The sequence below is a fragment of the Catharus ustulatus genome, chromosome 3 (genome assembly GCF_009819885.2).
Source record: "Catharus ustulatus isolate bCatUst1 chromosome 3, bCatUst1.pri.v2, whole genome shotgun sequence".
Classification (NCBI taxonomy): domain Eukaryota; kingdom Metazoa; phylum Chordata; class Aves; order Passeriformes; family Turdidae; genus Catharus; species Catharus ustulatus.
In genome coordinates this window covers 90,606,071-90,622,835 of record NC_046223.1, presented here as the reverse complement: position 1 = coordinate 90,622,835, position 16,765 = coordinate 90,606,071, and the positions used below count along the sequence as shown (strand labels likewise).

The 16,765-nt window shown below is 41.2% G+C and overlaps 1 protein-coding gene across 1 annotated transcript in view; it reads right to left on the bottom strand.

The window, feature by feature from the left end:
- The window catches only part of EYS (eyes shut homolog), an 811,979-nt gene that overhangs the window by 650,782 nt on the left and 144,432 nt on the right, over positions 1 to 16,765 (bottom strand). The window contains 1 exon segment of the mRNA XM_033053725.1: positions 4,543 to 4,702. Within this exon segment, the coding sequence (XP_032909616.1) occupies positions 4,543 to 4,702 (160 nt within the window).

Sequence of the window (16,765 nt, the reverse complement as noted above, 5' to 3'; positions counted from 1 at the left end):
TACTGGCATTGGGAGACACTTGCATTGGGAGCAAAGTTAAAGGAATGGACTAGCTAAAACAATTTTCCTTTCACCCTAACTAATGCTATATGGACACACCTCCTAAAAGGCATTTTAAAAGTAGGTAAGTTTTCTGAACATCAGCTGAAGAGGACTTCAATACTTCAGTTATTATTGCTTTCTGTTAGTTATCCCTAAAAGTTCTTCTTTAATAAAAAAATCGAGTCTTCTGGAAAGCAACAAGCTGTTCCCTTTTTATTCATCTATGATTGTAAGTATTCTGAGTGAAATCCTGTAGCGCCACTTAACAAGTGACTTCTTTTGTTCCATTATTTCACCACAAGGTCATTGATGTTTGGAATCTATGAGGCCTAACCATTTCTCTTTCAGAGATGACAATAGCAATAACATATAAAGTGAAATGAATAAAGCTTAAAACAGCAGCATCTGTTGCTGAGACAGATACTATTGTGTAATTCCAGTACATTCATGTGACATAAGGACCTCCCATGATGCTTCAAAAGTTCCTTTAGTTGCACACCTTTGCTATAGGAATTAGAGCTGTGGGAAAAAAACCAAAACAAACAAACAAAGAAAAAAAACCACAAAAGAAGCCACACAACAACAAAAAACCTACTCTTTTTATCTATTTGAGTTTTGAGATTTGTGAAATTGACATGAAACAGAAATGTATCCCAAATATTCTAGCAGTGGCTGAACTCTTGCCTGCTAGCAGCAAGTACTGAACAAATTCCTTATTTTGCTTCACCTATGTGAACAACTTCTGCTTGACCTAATGATTTATCTTTATCTCAAATTTTCTTACTTTTGTGCTTCCGATTCTTTCCAGCACCTCACTGGGGAAGAGTGAACAATCAGATGTTTGGTACTTAGCTGCCCACCAGGGCTAAAATATGTCACCACTGTACCCTTGAGAAAAAAAAAAAAATTAAAAATGTGAATTTGACCAGAGAGGAGGACTAAAATTAGGCCATATAATTTCTTTTTTCACTAATATAAATGTTGCCTTAACTAGATTGTAGCAGATAAATGAACTTTTATAGCCCACATTTCATTCTCTGGGACATTAGCTATTCTGGCACCAGAGATATCTTCTACAGAATACTGTTTCAAGTATCTTACATGGTTCAATAGGGTAATCTCAATCCAAGTATGTTTATATACATTTCACATATACCTGTAGAAATTAGAAGATCTGTGTCAATAAAACAGTAAAGAGAAAAAATAAATTGTGAATGAATCTATGAACAATCTTAATAAGTGTTATAAAAAGTTTTAAGATAAGTAAAAAGTATGCAATTAAAATAGTACTTTAAACTCTTGTTAGTGAGTTTTCTTGGGATTCAGTTCAATTTAACAGTAGTAAGATTATTTTAATTAAAGAATTTTTCTCTGAAGTGAGAATGAAGTGTCTAACATGCTAAATCAATTCCTGCCAATATGATTTCTCTACACACAAGGAAAGATAGCAATAAATTAGAGGAAACTTATTCAAGGACAATTGGTCTACTGTGCAGACCTGAGAAATTGCTGACATGGATCGTTTCAATGTCATATGATGTATTACTTACAAGCACTGTCATAGATTCAAAGGTTTTTATCCACTTTCAGAGAAGAGAGAAATTAATATGAGAGTAAACTAACTATAGAAGGAAATTGAAAGCATGAAATTAATGGCAACTATTCAACAAAAATAACTACAGTAATTTCGCGACCATAAGGTGCACCGGACTATAAGGCACACCCCCCAGGAGTCGGCAAATTTCGCAATTTTGTAGATCATATAAGGCGCACCGGACTATAAGACACACTTCTTTTTTTGCAATGAGGAGTGGCGCAGCGTGCAACAAAGTAACAAATTACTGGCAGGTGCTCAATGTGCAAGCATCTTTCAAGGATTGGTGTAGCCTTTAAATGCAGCCCCAGGCGCCCCCCCCATGCAGCAGGCCCTGGCACTCCTGCCCGCCCCTGGCGCCATCTGGCACGGCTCCTGCCTCCCACCGTGCGGCTGCGCTGCATCCCAGCTTCCACCTGGCTGGTGGTGGCAGCGCTTCTCGCCACTTTCCCAAGGCGGCAACCGCTGTCACTTTCCCCCAACCGCCTGGGCCATGCTGCTGCTGCTCCGATGCCGCCGCTGAGCGGGCTCTGCTCGGAGCTGTTGTGAGCTCGCACTTCTCGTTCCCCCCGTGCCCGGGCCGGGGCCAGCACTGCCCGACTTCTTGTTCCCCCCGCCCCCGCACCCGGAGTGGCGCCGCCCATCTTCTTGTTCCCCCTGCGCCCAGGCCGGGGCCAGCAGCACCTCCCTCCCTCCCCATGTGGCTCCTGCCTGCTGCGGCTACCCGCTCCCGCCCCCTCCTCGCGACTCGGCGCTCCCGCGGCACCACCCCCACATTGTGACTCATACTTCCGGGGTGGCAAATTTCGCAACTTTGTCCATCATATAAGGCGCACCGGACTATAAGGCGCACTTCTGGGTTCGGGGAAAAAATTTAGTCAAAAGGGTGGGCCTTATAGTCAAGAAATTACTGTATATATTTATAACCCTTTATTCTGTGGGCATTTAAACTTAACATTGGGACATTTTTGTGAGTAAATGACCCAAAATATTTTACATATAAACAGAAATAAAATCTATAGTTTAAAATTTCATGTGTATATGTTAAGTTTCCACAAGGTTTTATTAAAGAGTATGGAACCAAATTGATGTGGGTTTATTACTTTCTAAATCAAAATTCTGCTTTTCACATCTGAGAATGTTACATCATGTCATACTTTGTGTTCCCTAAGATGTCTGTTCCAAACATGATCTGAATGTTAATGCAAAAGCTGCAGCTATAGTGTTTATAATTTTGAAACACAATTAAGAACCAATAGAGGTGAAGCTACAAAACTTTTCCATTGCAGAAACTATTTAATTCAGAGCAAAGTAGATATAAAAAAATTGTTACTACCTTTCCCTTCCCTCTTTCCTTTTTAAATAGACAAATGAGACAGTAAAACATATCAATGAAATTCTTTATGGATCAAGACTGAAGAAGTAACTGGCTATTTCAAAGCAGAAAAAGTAAAAAAAAAAATTCTATTACAATTTATAGAACTCATTACAATGAGAATCTACAAAAAAATGAATCTTGGCCTCAGCCTCATAGCAAGATGCCCATGAGCAGCAAAGCTGTTTCCACTTGACTTCAGTCATGACTCAGTGTTTAGTAAGGTTCTATTCTATTAATTGCATATATTTATTGCCATTTATTTTGGCCTGTTAAATTTTTGTTTCATGATCATATTGTACACTAGAAACCTGAAATTATCTCAAAAGCCTTAAAGTATTCTTGTGAAATGTTACTTTTATTAACAAATCCATATTTTTAGGTGTCACATCAATTTTTAAAAAGTGAAGGGTAGATTGAAAAAAAAATAAACCCTGAAGGGGAGAAAGGAGAAGTGAAAAGAAAGATTATTAAACTATTATTAAACTATTATTAAACTATTATTTCTTTTTCAATGGTAGTAAATTTAAAGTTATTTTTCTCTAAATATTATCATCACTTCTTTAGATTAAATTAATTTTCATTCTTTGAGCAATAAACATTGCTCCTGTATTTCAAATTGTTATTTTTAAAGTTCTCTTAGTATTTCTGGCACTTATCTTTAAACTGATGTACATATGGTTAATGTGTTTTTCCATAATATTACCTAAACTTGCAGTGAATCACATATGAATCTTCTCTTTCAGTTCCCTCTCTAGACAAAGATTATTGAAGGATTTTAGAATCTAACTTCAATGAGCTTCTAATTAAACGGTAACACTGGAGGAAAAAATCAGAAATAATTTTCTTTGCCATTTAAAAAACCATTGTGTTTAATATAAGCTACTGTTTTAGGCTTCTTTTGTATCTAATTAAAAGAGAAACACTGCTGAAGAAATTGTGTCAATGACTAAAAAGTATCTGACACAGTGGTTATAATCCCCCTCTGAAAAACTGAGTCACTTGAAGACTAGGTTTTGGTTAAGTACAACAAATCAGTTAATCCCACACCAAATTAAATTTCATAAATCACTGGTGGTCCACTAAGGTATTTTAATAAAAGGTGGAATTCAGCTGAGTAAATTATCTAAGTAAATACCTGAGTAAAATTATCTAAGTAAATACAGGCTGATAAAAACTAACAAACTTGCTGAACTCCGTTTCTCTCATTAATTAGATATCCAGGAACTATAATTAGATGCCAGACATGTAGCTCACATGCAAAAATTTTATGCACTTAGTCTTTTAAACTGAAGCTAAAGCTTATTCTAGGATTATTCTTACTGTAAACTTAATTGGAAGATTCAAAAGTAACCTATAAATTCCATTCAGACTTTACAGGCATCACAGCAGAGGGCAGAACATACAGAGGTGTGATTACTCTCCAAATACTTCTTTATCCCTTTTACTTTTTTTAATCCAGTATTCTTATATTTGACTATTTAAAAGGAAATGAAACTAAAAGCTTCTACATGATTTGTATATGCCTTACCTGTAAAATCACGAGGACACAAGCACTGAAACAAAGGTTGTTCTCTCAGTTGACTCATATCAATGCAAGTTGCTCCATCAGAACAATTATTTGGGTAAATTAAACATGCATTTTCAACGAATTGGCAAAATTCTCCTGTCCATCCAGGTGCACAGAGGCACTAGATACAAGAAACACAAAGAAACACAGAAAGCCCAAAATGAAAATGTAATGTGAAAGTCTGTAGAATTTTCTTTGGGTGTTGTATTTTACTATTGAGTAAAAGTGTGGTAGAATGCAGAATACTGTACCCAGCTGAGACTATTCTCCATGCATGTATTTGCAGATGATAAAATAGTTGACAGAGGCAAAACTCATCTACCATGCCTGTTGAAAAATTGGGGGAACAAAAGACATATGATTTGGTGGAAATGGCAAGATAATTGCTGGCTGTAAGGGAGAAACAGAACAGAGAACTGAGTGTGCAAAAAGGATTTTAAAGGGATAGAAATGGGGGAGAAATTGAGTCGTGATGATAACAAGTTCTGCAAGACAAACACTGTCACTAACTGGTAATCAGAAAACATAAGGGTGCAGGGTTTCTGTTATACATGCAGACCCTACCTGTTAATAAAACAAATTAAAATAGTTTATTCAGAGGGAAGGGGAAAATTTGAAGCTTATATTAGCTTCTTAAAAGAGTCCTGTGAAACTCATACAAGTGCCCTGATCAAATATTATTAATAGTAGCTGACCTTGAGTTCCATTACAAGGGCAATAAAACAATATATCCAACAGCAGCATGCCTGTATTTTAGAATGCTGGAATGGTGTACCGGATTCACAGTATATAAACATTTTATATTAGTATGTGTACCTGTGACCACCAAAGACAGAGAGTTTAGTGACTAATACAAGTAAAAAGAAAGTCGTCAAAGAACAATATTATCATAAGGCACAGAAATTAGGCAGAATATTTTGCTGACTACAGAAACAATTACTGTAAAAAGCCTCAAGGCAAGTAGCACCAGGAGGAGACCATCATTTTTTGAAGGGCAGGGGGTTCTTAGGGGAAGATAAAATATTGCAAACCATCAAATATGTAGAGGCAAGACTGAGACAGAAGACAAGCTCAATTCAGTAATGACTTCTCTCATCAAAGCTCGTGACATAGATTTCCTTGACCTTTGTTGCTAAGTACCACTAGGGACCACTGCTGTCAGCACTAAGTCTTCAGCATCAGCTCCACAGCATTGTGTGATCACAGAGAATTTAGAATGTAAATGTTACAGAGCAAGGATATGTAGGTGTACTGACAATGCCTAACAATCTTGAAAATTACTAGCATTAAGTATGCTGCTTGTGAATTAATTAATTCACATTTGTTTTAAAGTTTAAAACCAGCCCTACCTCTCAGTCTTTTAAGCATTCCCTTTAGAGTGATCTCTGATTCCCTATCTGACATATATATTTTGTAAAAATGAACAGTACTTAGGTGGTCAAGTGAAGGCTTTAAGAGAACTGCACTGATGTGAATCCCTTACTGTGAATCTCTGCATTCAATGATTGAAACAGCAGATTACTAAAGTAGACTGCCATCTCCAAAGTGACCCAGGTATAAGAGGAGCATGATAGCCTACAGAATCAGTGTGACTTACCTTCCAAGACCTGGAAGAACACATTGCTCTCCAACAACTGTATTCTCCTTTGTATTTTCTGCATTTTTATTCCTGCATCACTCTTGTGCCAATACCCATACACACCCCTGACATTTCCTGACTTCCTTCCCCTTGATCTCCAGAAACATCTTTCACTGCTATGTACTCTCCTTGTCCTTGATGTTATGTTTGATTAAATATGACAGTACTAAGTGAAAGGTAATAAGAGATAACAAGATGGTATGTTTTAGGTACCTGTATCTATGGGTTTGTCTGTATCTGTTGTCTGTTCACAGAGCTTATCCCAGACAAACCTATAGAATCATGATTTATCCTGTATGTCAATGTATTTACATTCATAGGATTACAGAATTATTTAGGTTGAGAGAGACCTTTAAAGGTCATAGAGTCCTTCTCCTTGCTCAGAGGAGCAAGCTGGTTGCTCAGGATCTTGTTTACTTGTGGTCTAAATATCTCCAAAGATGACAATTCCACAGCCTTTCAGGGCAACTTGTTGCAGCACTTTGGTACACTCACACTACATTATGAACAATTTGTTCTTAATACCTAGCCATAATTTCGTTTGTTGCAACATCTACCAGTTGCCTTTCACTCTAGTGCCGTGCACTTCTGAGAAAAAATTGGGTCCATCTTCTTTATGATCACCCAATGAGGAGCTGAAGAAAAGAATGATGTCCCCATTCAGTGCTCTGTTTTCAAGGCTTCACAAAGGCAAATCCTTCAGCCTTTCCTCATATGATGCAAAGTTTTCAGTGTTGATGGTTCTCTGATGTTTTTCATACATTAAAGTTCTACACTTCACAGAGTATTTCACAGGTAGCTTATCAAATACTGAGCAGAACCAACTGATGACTTAACTTGACCTTCTCTCCATGCTTTTACTAATGCAAGCCAGTATTAGATGAAGCTACCTACCCTTTATCATGACTTGATTACATTGGCCCACTCCCTCATCTTCCATAGATGTATCCTGTCAAGCCCATTGGATATTTATAAATACCCTCATTGCCTATGGTCTTGTTTTGGTATTTCTCTTTGACTGATGGTATTTCATTCCTCTAAATTTTGCCACCTGGCACAGGACTTGGGAAATTTGAGAGCACATATTGTAAGTAAAAACCAGAGCAAAGACACTGAATGCCATTCACATCATTCAGCAGTGAGCATACATTTTCCTTGGTCTCATTTTTTCTGCCACTGTACCTATACAAATGGATTTATAAGATAGTTTCTCCTTTATGAGTATTTTTCATGAGGACACACCTGGAAATTCTCCTTCACTAGGCTCAACCTTTTATCTACCCAGTCACTAAACATTACTATTTATTGATAAAAACTGTTTAGCCAGTATTTTCTTTCTTTACATGTCTTAAATCCATTCTGCAAGGAAGAACTTCAAATAAGTTCACTGAAACCTACCCCTATATCTAGTGGATACACGTTAACTTAAAAAAATATGTTCTCAGAGATGGAATTGTGATTGTAGCTGTGAAAAGGACATTTACTTTCCTCTAGCAAAGTGACTTCTCTGCACCTGGGGTGAAATGTATTGTTGGCAAGACAGCATTCAGGAACTGAATCACTATTTCCAGACTATGCCTGAATCGTTTCGAGGATAATTGAAGGACAAGTCTTAGGGATGCTTAAGACAGCACTTTCCACAAACATTAAGCAATTTTTTTCAGCTTAATTGTAATCATCTCCATGGCATACTGGCACAATAACCTTTCTTTTTTCCTTCAGAGTTTTCAATTGCCTGGTAAGATGGCTTGCAAAATGAAGATGTTCATGTGTTAGACTACTTTGCCCCTTTTAAAGTACATTCAGAAAATTCCAACTCAACCCAAAATTTAGGCATTAAACCGGGTATGAATGCTTTCAATTTTTGATTTATCTTACATTATTTTGTCATATTGTTTATTCCTATGCTCAGGTTTTTTCTTTGCCCACCCATCCCTGCTGCCCTCCATTCCACAAATACTATCTGAGTTATGTGTACATCCTTAAAAGTGTTTATACTTTAAAATTTTTCTATAGATATTTTTACCATTAGGAACTGAAGTGATTGGTTTATGACTAAAAGGCTTCAAGAATTCAAGACATGCTGTTTGGCCAAATGATTAAAAGTAAATAGTATTTTTATTTTTCTGCACTGATGAAGCTCTGAAAATTGTTTAAATGAAGAAAACAAAATCCTTAGCTTAATAAAAAAATAATCTGCTTACATATTTTTTTTGTATGCAAAGTTAATTCCTAACTGAAATTCAAGAAGTCGCTCACACTAGGAAAACAACTGCAAGAAATATGTAGAAATTTAGCTTGTAGCAAAAAAAGCATAGCCTCTTAGTGGATTGAGGAACTTATTTGGGGATAATGTTTTACTTCCTTGTTTAAATTGATAGATCTTAAAACTTTACAATATTGATCATTAACCTACAATACACTAGGGCACTTAAGTGACTTTAAACCTTAAAGGAGAAAATTAATTTGTCCTAATTTATTATATCTGTCAAATTTGCAGACAACAGCTGAGCAGTGCAAGTGACAAACTGCAGTATGGGACACCATGCAGGGGAACCTGAACAAACTTGAGAATTGGGCCCATGGGAACTCCCCATAAGGGTCAACATGGCCAAATGCAAAGTCCTGCACTTTGGTAGGGGAAAACCGCTGTTACCAACACGGGCTGAGGGCAAAGGCCTTGAGAATAGCCTAGTAGAGAGGGTTGGGTGAAAAGTTGGGCGTGAGTCAGCAATGTGTACTTGCAGCCCAGAGAGCCAGTTGTATCCTGTGCTGCATAAAAACAGCGCGGCCAGCACATCAAGGGAAGTGATTATTTTCCTCTACACTGCTCTGGTGAGATCCCACCTGGAGTGCTGCAGCCGGCTCTGGGATCCTCATTACAACAAAGCCATTGAGTATAGGATTGGGTCACCAGGAGGCCACGGAGGGCTGGAGTAGCTTTCCTAAGACAGGCTGTTAGAGTTTGAGTTGTCCAGTCTGGAGCAAAAACAATTCTGGGAAGATCTTCCGGTGATCTTTCATTAAGGAGTGCTGTAGAAAGATGACTGGCTGCAAAATTAGAGGAAACTGAGAAGTCATACTCACATCCTAACAGAAGTTAGGTATGGAAATTATGGGGTAAAATACAATTGTTGCTCCCTGGGTGGAATGTAGTTGGCATGCCCAAAACCTATTCCATAATGATTTCCAGTACACATGATCTGGAACTATAGGCACCTGCTGAGGCGTGTGAAATGGAGGGTGGAGCAGAGTGGAGACACTGCAGCCAGGCACTGTTGAAACCCTTGCAGGGAGGGGAACTCAATTGTGCTTTCTTTGTAGCTGAGAAACTACAAAGGAGAGCCACGGGACATAGGGAAAGATATTCTGCTGTTGAGCCAGAAGCTCTGGCAAAATCACATTCCTCAGATGAACTTTGTTCATTATAGCCTAAATGTAAGATTAACACACACCTCCATCCCAAAGTTATCCCCCTTCAGCATATGATCCACCTTATAAGGTGTGTGCTCTCTTATTTTTTTGAATGTATCTTTAAAAGTGAAGTGAGAGAGTTTTACACCAGACAGTAACAAAGATATGTATGACTAGAGTTACTCCAGCTCCATCTAAACATAGACAAATAGTATAAAAGTAGAGAATGGGGAATGTTAGGGAAAACTCTATCATAACTGCTGGGATCACTCAATGGGGTGAACCTGTGTTTTCCAGCTCAGGGACCCCTATTGGGTGAGAACTGTACTGCGTCTATGGTGAATATTTTTATTGAGAATCTTAGCTTGTCTGTGTATTGCTTTGAATATGTTTTTGCAGCCAGATACTACCACTGACAATCCTTGAAACTTTACCTTTCACAATTTTATATTAATAAGGAATGCTGTTCTGTGAACTGTTGGTGTGAGTCCTTCACAAGCACCAGCAAAGGGCAACATACTCCACACAGTGGAAGGGTCTCCCTTGTGCTGTTGGTGTGTGTTCCTGAATGAGTCAGTCAAGCCACTCTCCAATCTAGCAGGACTGCTCAGTGAAGGGTGCCCATAATGGGACACCGACAGACAGGTTGGACACAATCTGATCAGCTTTCCTGGAGTTCTGGTAGGCAAATTAAACACTAAGGGCTGAGTAAATCTCACACACCAAGTGTTGAGGAATCTCCCTTTTTGACAAGGGCTTATAAAAACTTTTTAGCAGGTTATATAGCAAGAGAAGGGGTAATGTTTGCAAAATAAAAGAAGGTAGATTCAGTTTAGACAGCGGGAATTACTTTTTCACAATGAGAATTGTGAAACACTGGAGTAAGTTGCTTAGAGGGGTGGTAGATGCCTCATCTCCAGAAACACTGAAGGTCTGGTTGAAGGGGACTCTGAATAATCTGACGTAGTGGATGATGTCCCTGCCCATTGATGGGGATTTGGACTAAGTGACCTTTATAGGTCACTTCAAATTCAAACCATTCTATGATACTATGATCTTTGATAGGAAATGCTCCTTCATATGAAACCCTGATTTTAGGTAAAACAACTAGGGATTTCAGCAGAAATATGTCTTAACTTGAATTAATTAATTAATTTTAATAAAGATTATATTATTTCATTTCTCAGGTGAACATATGGAAAAAACAGAAACTAGAATTCTACCCATGCGTATCTCATATAGAAGGTGGGAAGATGTAATTATCTTTGTAGTTTGAGGAGGTGCCATCTCTCTTTATATATGACTTCATAAATAATGACATTTTATTATAATTTTTTATAACTTTAAAAGGCAAATTAAGAATGTGCATTTTTGAGATTTTGGTAGTAGATGACAAAAGGGCAAATACTGAAAAATGAAAAATAATCATCCAGAAGCTCAAGCTAGAAACTTACTGTACAGTATTGAAAACAGTTACCAAAAACAGCACAAAATTTATGCAGCACATGGAGAATGTGTGTCTGACCTTACTGGCATTAATAAACAGGTGAAATATTATTTTAATTATGTGCTTCAGAAATACATAGTGCTGAGTGAAATACATTGGCTGAGTGAAATTTTATGGACTCTTTCTACAGACATTTTCCTTATCTCAAGGGGCCAGCTCCTTATTAGATAGGGAAGTCAGTAAAGAAGAAATTTGGGGAATTTCTCTGTCTTTGAAAAGTGGTTTAATCTTGAGCACAGGCTTGCTTTTAGTTCTCAGAAGTTGCACTTAAAAATAAACCAGAAAATTTATATTGGTTATATCTGGTGTGTTTTGCTGTCCATTTATATTTAATTATATGCTCTTATACTATATAAATTCACTGATACAAAGATATCTAAAATGATTACATGATCACTATTTTAATTAAATATATTTCATTTAAATTTACTCTTTAAAAGAAGGACATTTAGTTTATTGCATGAAGATTTCTACTGTTGATTAACTGCTGTACAGTTCAGAGATAATTAGCAGCACATATGAAATGTACCTAGGGTGCTTTGATGGGGTTTATTTCAATGGATAAAGAAAAACAGGAAAATTAATTTTGATAAAGTCCAAATTAAAGAAGGAAAAAGCTGTTTGGGACATTTTAAAATTTATGTGAACTCTTCTGTAGAATTACTGCTACTCTGTGAAAGAAAATTGACTAATTAACTTGTGGAAAACTATCCCCTAATGGAAGTATCTGACTTTGAACTACTGCTATTTTGAACACTCAGCTGGAAGGACAAACACAGGAGAGACATCAATAGACTTAATGATAGTGGCAAAGTGGCTTCACAGAGATGAGGCTATAATGTTCTCATATGGTCCATGGGGAGAAACAGTAGGAGAGACTGTAGATTTTTTAAAAGGGGAAAATGACAATAATCTATTTTACATGTTGTATGTAAGGATAAAAATTGCATCTGAGAGCAACAGACTTTACAGTGCAAATTTTCATTGCTTCTAGCATTGGTAGTAGATCTGTTATAAATATTCATAACCATTTTATTGCTCTAAACAACGGCTTTAGTATATAATACTCCAAATATATTAAATGTTTGTTTCCTTGTAGCTATTTAATACTCAGAAAACAAATGGTGATAGATACAGTGCAGAGGGCTTTAAAAAGCCCCAGTGCATTTTTTGGAAAGAACTGAATGTGTTAAACAAGTTGTTTTCTCTCAGATATACTGCCTTTCAGTTCTGGATATGTGATCTAGAAGTTATTTCTCCTATCATGCAATAAATATAAATACAGTAATTTCATGACTATAAGGTGCACTCTTTTGACTAAAATTTTCGCTAGAACCCAGAAGTGCACCTTATAGTCCGGTACGCCTTATATATGGGCAAAAGTTTGGAAATTTACCAACCCAGAAGTGTGAGCTGCGAGCTGCGGGGGGAGCCGGCAGGGCCGCGGCTGCCGGGTACAGGCAGGCCCGGCCCTGTGGAGGCAGCGCCGAGGGGTGGCAGGCATGCCCTGGCCCTGGGGAGGTGGCACGAAGCGGTGGGGGGCATGCCCCAGCCCTGTTGGGTACAGGCGGGCCCGAGGGCCAATGGCTGCCGAGTTGAGGCGGGGCCTCGGCCAGCAACCGCACGGAGGGGAGCTGGGGGTGGATCCTCGCTGCAAAAAAAAAGTGCGGCTTATAGTCCGGTGCGCCTTATATAATGTACAAAGTTGCAAAATTTGCCGACTCCCAGAGGTGCGCCTTATAGTCTGGTGTGCCTTATGGTCGTGAAATTACTATAGCTTCTCTAAGAATAAGGTGGAGGGCCTCTTAGGGCTGTGAGATCTAAGCAGTATGGCATAGCTCCATTTTGGAGATTATTGCCAATTCTCCATAGAGATTCTTTTCTTCTGAGTTACAAATTCAGCCAGACTTGTAGGGATAAAGCATTATCAAAAAGCTTTAGGACTGAGAGTGGCTCCTCAGGGAAGAGCTTACCAAGAGGACCAGAGGAGCAGCCTTTCCACAAAGGCTTTTCAGGCAAGCCTGTGGGGCTTGACGCTGCTCACTGCTCTTCTGCAAAGCAGCAATTTGATTCCCCACCTGACAGTTGACTGATGGGCCTGGTTCTGCACCCACAAAGGTAAACCTCATCTGGAAGGGAGGCAACCTGGACCTTTGTCTGCCTGATTGCAATTTCTGTACAAGTTCTGCTGAATGAGGGCCACGTATCAGCTTGACATAGGGAAAATCACAGGAAAAAGAGAGGTTCCCTCCTCTATCCTCCTTCCCACATCACCCTAGAAGGAACATATCAGCTTCAGTGAACACCATTTTCTGTGTGGATATACAGTCTCCTGCTTTGCTAGACAACACTGTAGTCTTTGGGCAAAACATGTTTGCTGTGTTTTTTAACTTCAACTACAGCAGTGTGACCCATGGTGTTACTGATTATTAATGTATATTCATTTTTTTTTTTAATCAATCCTATATCTTCTTGGTGCACACTTTGTTGTTGAAATATCTCAGATTCACCATAAAGTTCCAAATATAAAAGCTATGACCTCATTATATGGATGTGAGAAAAAGATGAAAAGAGTACAACATGGACTACCACAAAGCCATCTGCAGGGCAAGATTTTAGATATCACTCTTTTCTATTATATTAATTTTTCTATCCTCTTACGGTGAATCATGCCATTAGATAAATATTATTAAATGTACATCCATATAAGAAAGCAAAATTCTGGTGACTGGGGAACAGTTTTCTGAATGGAATTGACAAGAATGCATCTGTGTACAGTAGTTTCACGAATACAAGCCGCACGGATTATAAGCCGCACCCCCGGTGCCTCGACAATGTTGCTGTCTTTGTCAATAGATAAGCCGCACCCCGAATATTAGCCGCACTTTCGTTCGTCGCGAGAATCCGTGCGCAGCTTTCACAAATTGGCCAATTAGTAACAGGATCGCGGCATAGCGGGCTTTACTGGCTCGGGGCGGGGCCAGGCAGGCTCAGCCCGCTCATGGATGCCGACGGGGCCGGGTAGCCCAGCTCAGCGCCACGGCTCGGCGGGGCTGGCCGGGTGGGGCTGGCCGGGTGGTGCTGCCGCCGCCGCCGGGCTCGCTGGCCCCCCTCTCCCGTCAGCACCACCCCGCTGCCGCGTTCCCTAGCCCTGCCGGCGGGCTGCCGCCGCTGCCGCCGCCGGGCTCGCTGGCCCCCCTCTCCCATCAGCACCGCCCCGCTGCCGCGTTCCCTAGCCCTGCCGGCGGCCTGCCGCCACCCGGCTCGCCCGCCGCGCCGCGTTCCCTAGCCCTGCCGGCGGCCTGCCGCCGCCCGGCTCGCTGGCCGCACCGCGTTCCCTAGCCCTGCCGGCGGGCTGCCGCCGCCGCCGGGCTGCCGCCGCCGCCGCCGCCGGGCTCGCTGGCCCCCCTCTCCCGTCAGCACCGCCCCGCTGCCGCGTTCCCTAGCCCTGCCGGCGGGCTGCCGCCGCCCGGCTCGGCGGCCGCGCCGCGTTCCCTAGCCCTGCCGGCGGGCTGCCGCCGCCGCCGGGCTCGCTGGCCCCCCTCTCCCGTCAGCACCGCCCCGCTGCCGCGTTCGCTCGCCCGGCTGGCAGGGCTGCCGCCGCCGGGCTCGCCGCCCGCCCCGCTGCCGCTTTCGCTCGCCCCGCGCCGCGCCTCGCGAGCACCGCGCCCCGCCTCGCCCCGCGGCGCTTTCGCGAGCGGTGGCGCTTTCGCGAGCGCCGCTTTCGCTCGCCCCGCCGGCAGGGCTGCCGCCGCCGCCACCAGGCTCGCCGGCCGCCCCCTCCCGTCTGCACCGCCGCCGCGTTTCCTCGCCCTGGCCGGCACTGCAGGCCCCCGCACCGCCGGGCTCCCCCACGCTGCTGGCCCCGATTCTGCTGGGCTTCCCCCGCTGCCAGGCAGCCCCACCCGCCGGCCTTCCTGCTTCTGCCATGCTCCCCTGCACTGCTAGCCCCAGTTCTCCCGGGCTCCCCCGCCCTGCTGGCCCGGGCTCTGCCGCCCCCCTGCCCCGCCCTGCTGGCTCAGGCTCAGCCGCCCGCCCCCCACACTGCTGGCCCCGCCTCTGCCAGGCTTTCCCACCTCAGCCGGGGCCGGCCGGGCTCCAGCTTGGCTTGGGGCTGCCGCGGGCTCTCACTTCCGTGTTGGCAGCTTTTAGAATTTTGTTAATAGATTAGCCGCCCCGGAATATTAGCTGCACTTCCGGGTTTCCACCAAAATTTTGGTCAAATTGGTGCGGCTTGTATTCGTGAAATTACTGTACCTGTTCTCATTAATTAATGTTCTCCAGGAAAATTACCTGTAGAAGTTAAAACCATTACTTCTTTATCCTTAGCTTCACTCTCCCTTAAAAGCACAATCTACTTCCACTGCACTGTAGGAACACCAGTTAGAAATCAGCAGCATTCCCTGTTGTTCTTTTTGAAGGTATCAGGGCATCCATTGGCAATTATTCCAATACAAAATTTCACATGCAAGTTTCAGTGTAGATTCTCAGAGAAATTTCAAACATTTTCTTTGAATGACCAACAGAAGTTGTAGTGGTAAAACTCAGAGTGGTAGCAGAGATTATTTTCTCTTTCTTTAATGCTGCACTTGTGTGTGTTTCTTTGCCAACACAGCTCTGCTGTTCAGGCAGTATGTATAATTTGTTTAGACCTTGTCTCAAGTGTAGTGTTGGCAAATGGAAATGGACCTTACAATGACATTGCTTCCTCTTCATCTTTCAGCTTCAGTTTTTGTGTCTACATAACTCAATTTCTTTGCTAGCTGTTAGCACACAGCCTTGCACAAATCAGTGGTTTGTCAGGATGATGGGAAAAAGGTATATTGACAAAATAGACTTGGAGACACTACGCAGACCATGTAAGTTGAAAGATAGTTGCTTGCAGCATAGTAAGGAGCTGCTAGACAAAAAAAAAAAAAAAGAGAGAGAAAAGAAAAAAGTAATGAATGAGCATTTTTACCCTATGAGAAAGGAAAAGTGCTTTCAATTTACCTACCCTTCTGTAGGAAGTATAAGGCAGATCACAAATGGGAGGGTGTGTAGCAACCACTGTAGAGCTGCACTTTCTTGTTCCTCAAATGCACTTCTGTAGTTAATCATAACTGACCTGTAAATTCTATCTTTTTTATGCAATTCAGTGGTTTTTCCCTAGAAAGTCAAGACAGTATGCCAAAGTATGGCATAGTATGCCAAAGACTTGACAGATTTTGTACCTTAACTTTCCTGCTATCATCTTTTCAAAACTGTGCTCCTTTCCAGGCTTCCAAATTCTGGTAAACTAGAGTTCTGTTATTCTCAGAATTTGCACTAGATTGACTTAATACATTTTTCAGTATCTTTTTTTTTTTAATGGTTTTGAGGTTTTTTTCAGTTTAATACTATTGTTTCAGGAAGAAACAGGAGATCTTAAGGAGAGATAATACTTTTTGCCATGATCTAAACTACTTGCTGTGGATAAATAGATAGTGTCGTACTTGATCCCCTCTGGGAACCTAGAGGAAAGCTTTACATCCACAAGTGATTTCTTGTTTGTATACTCTCTTTATTGGCTTTCACTGCCCAGTCATGTGCCAGAGGCTTTACTGGAACCATTCTAAATCACTGGGAGAACACTTCTCAAATCA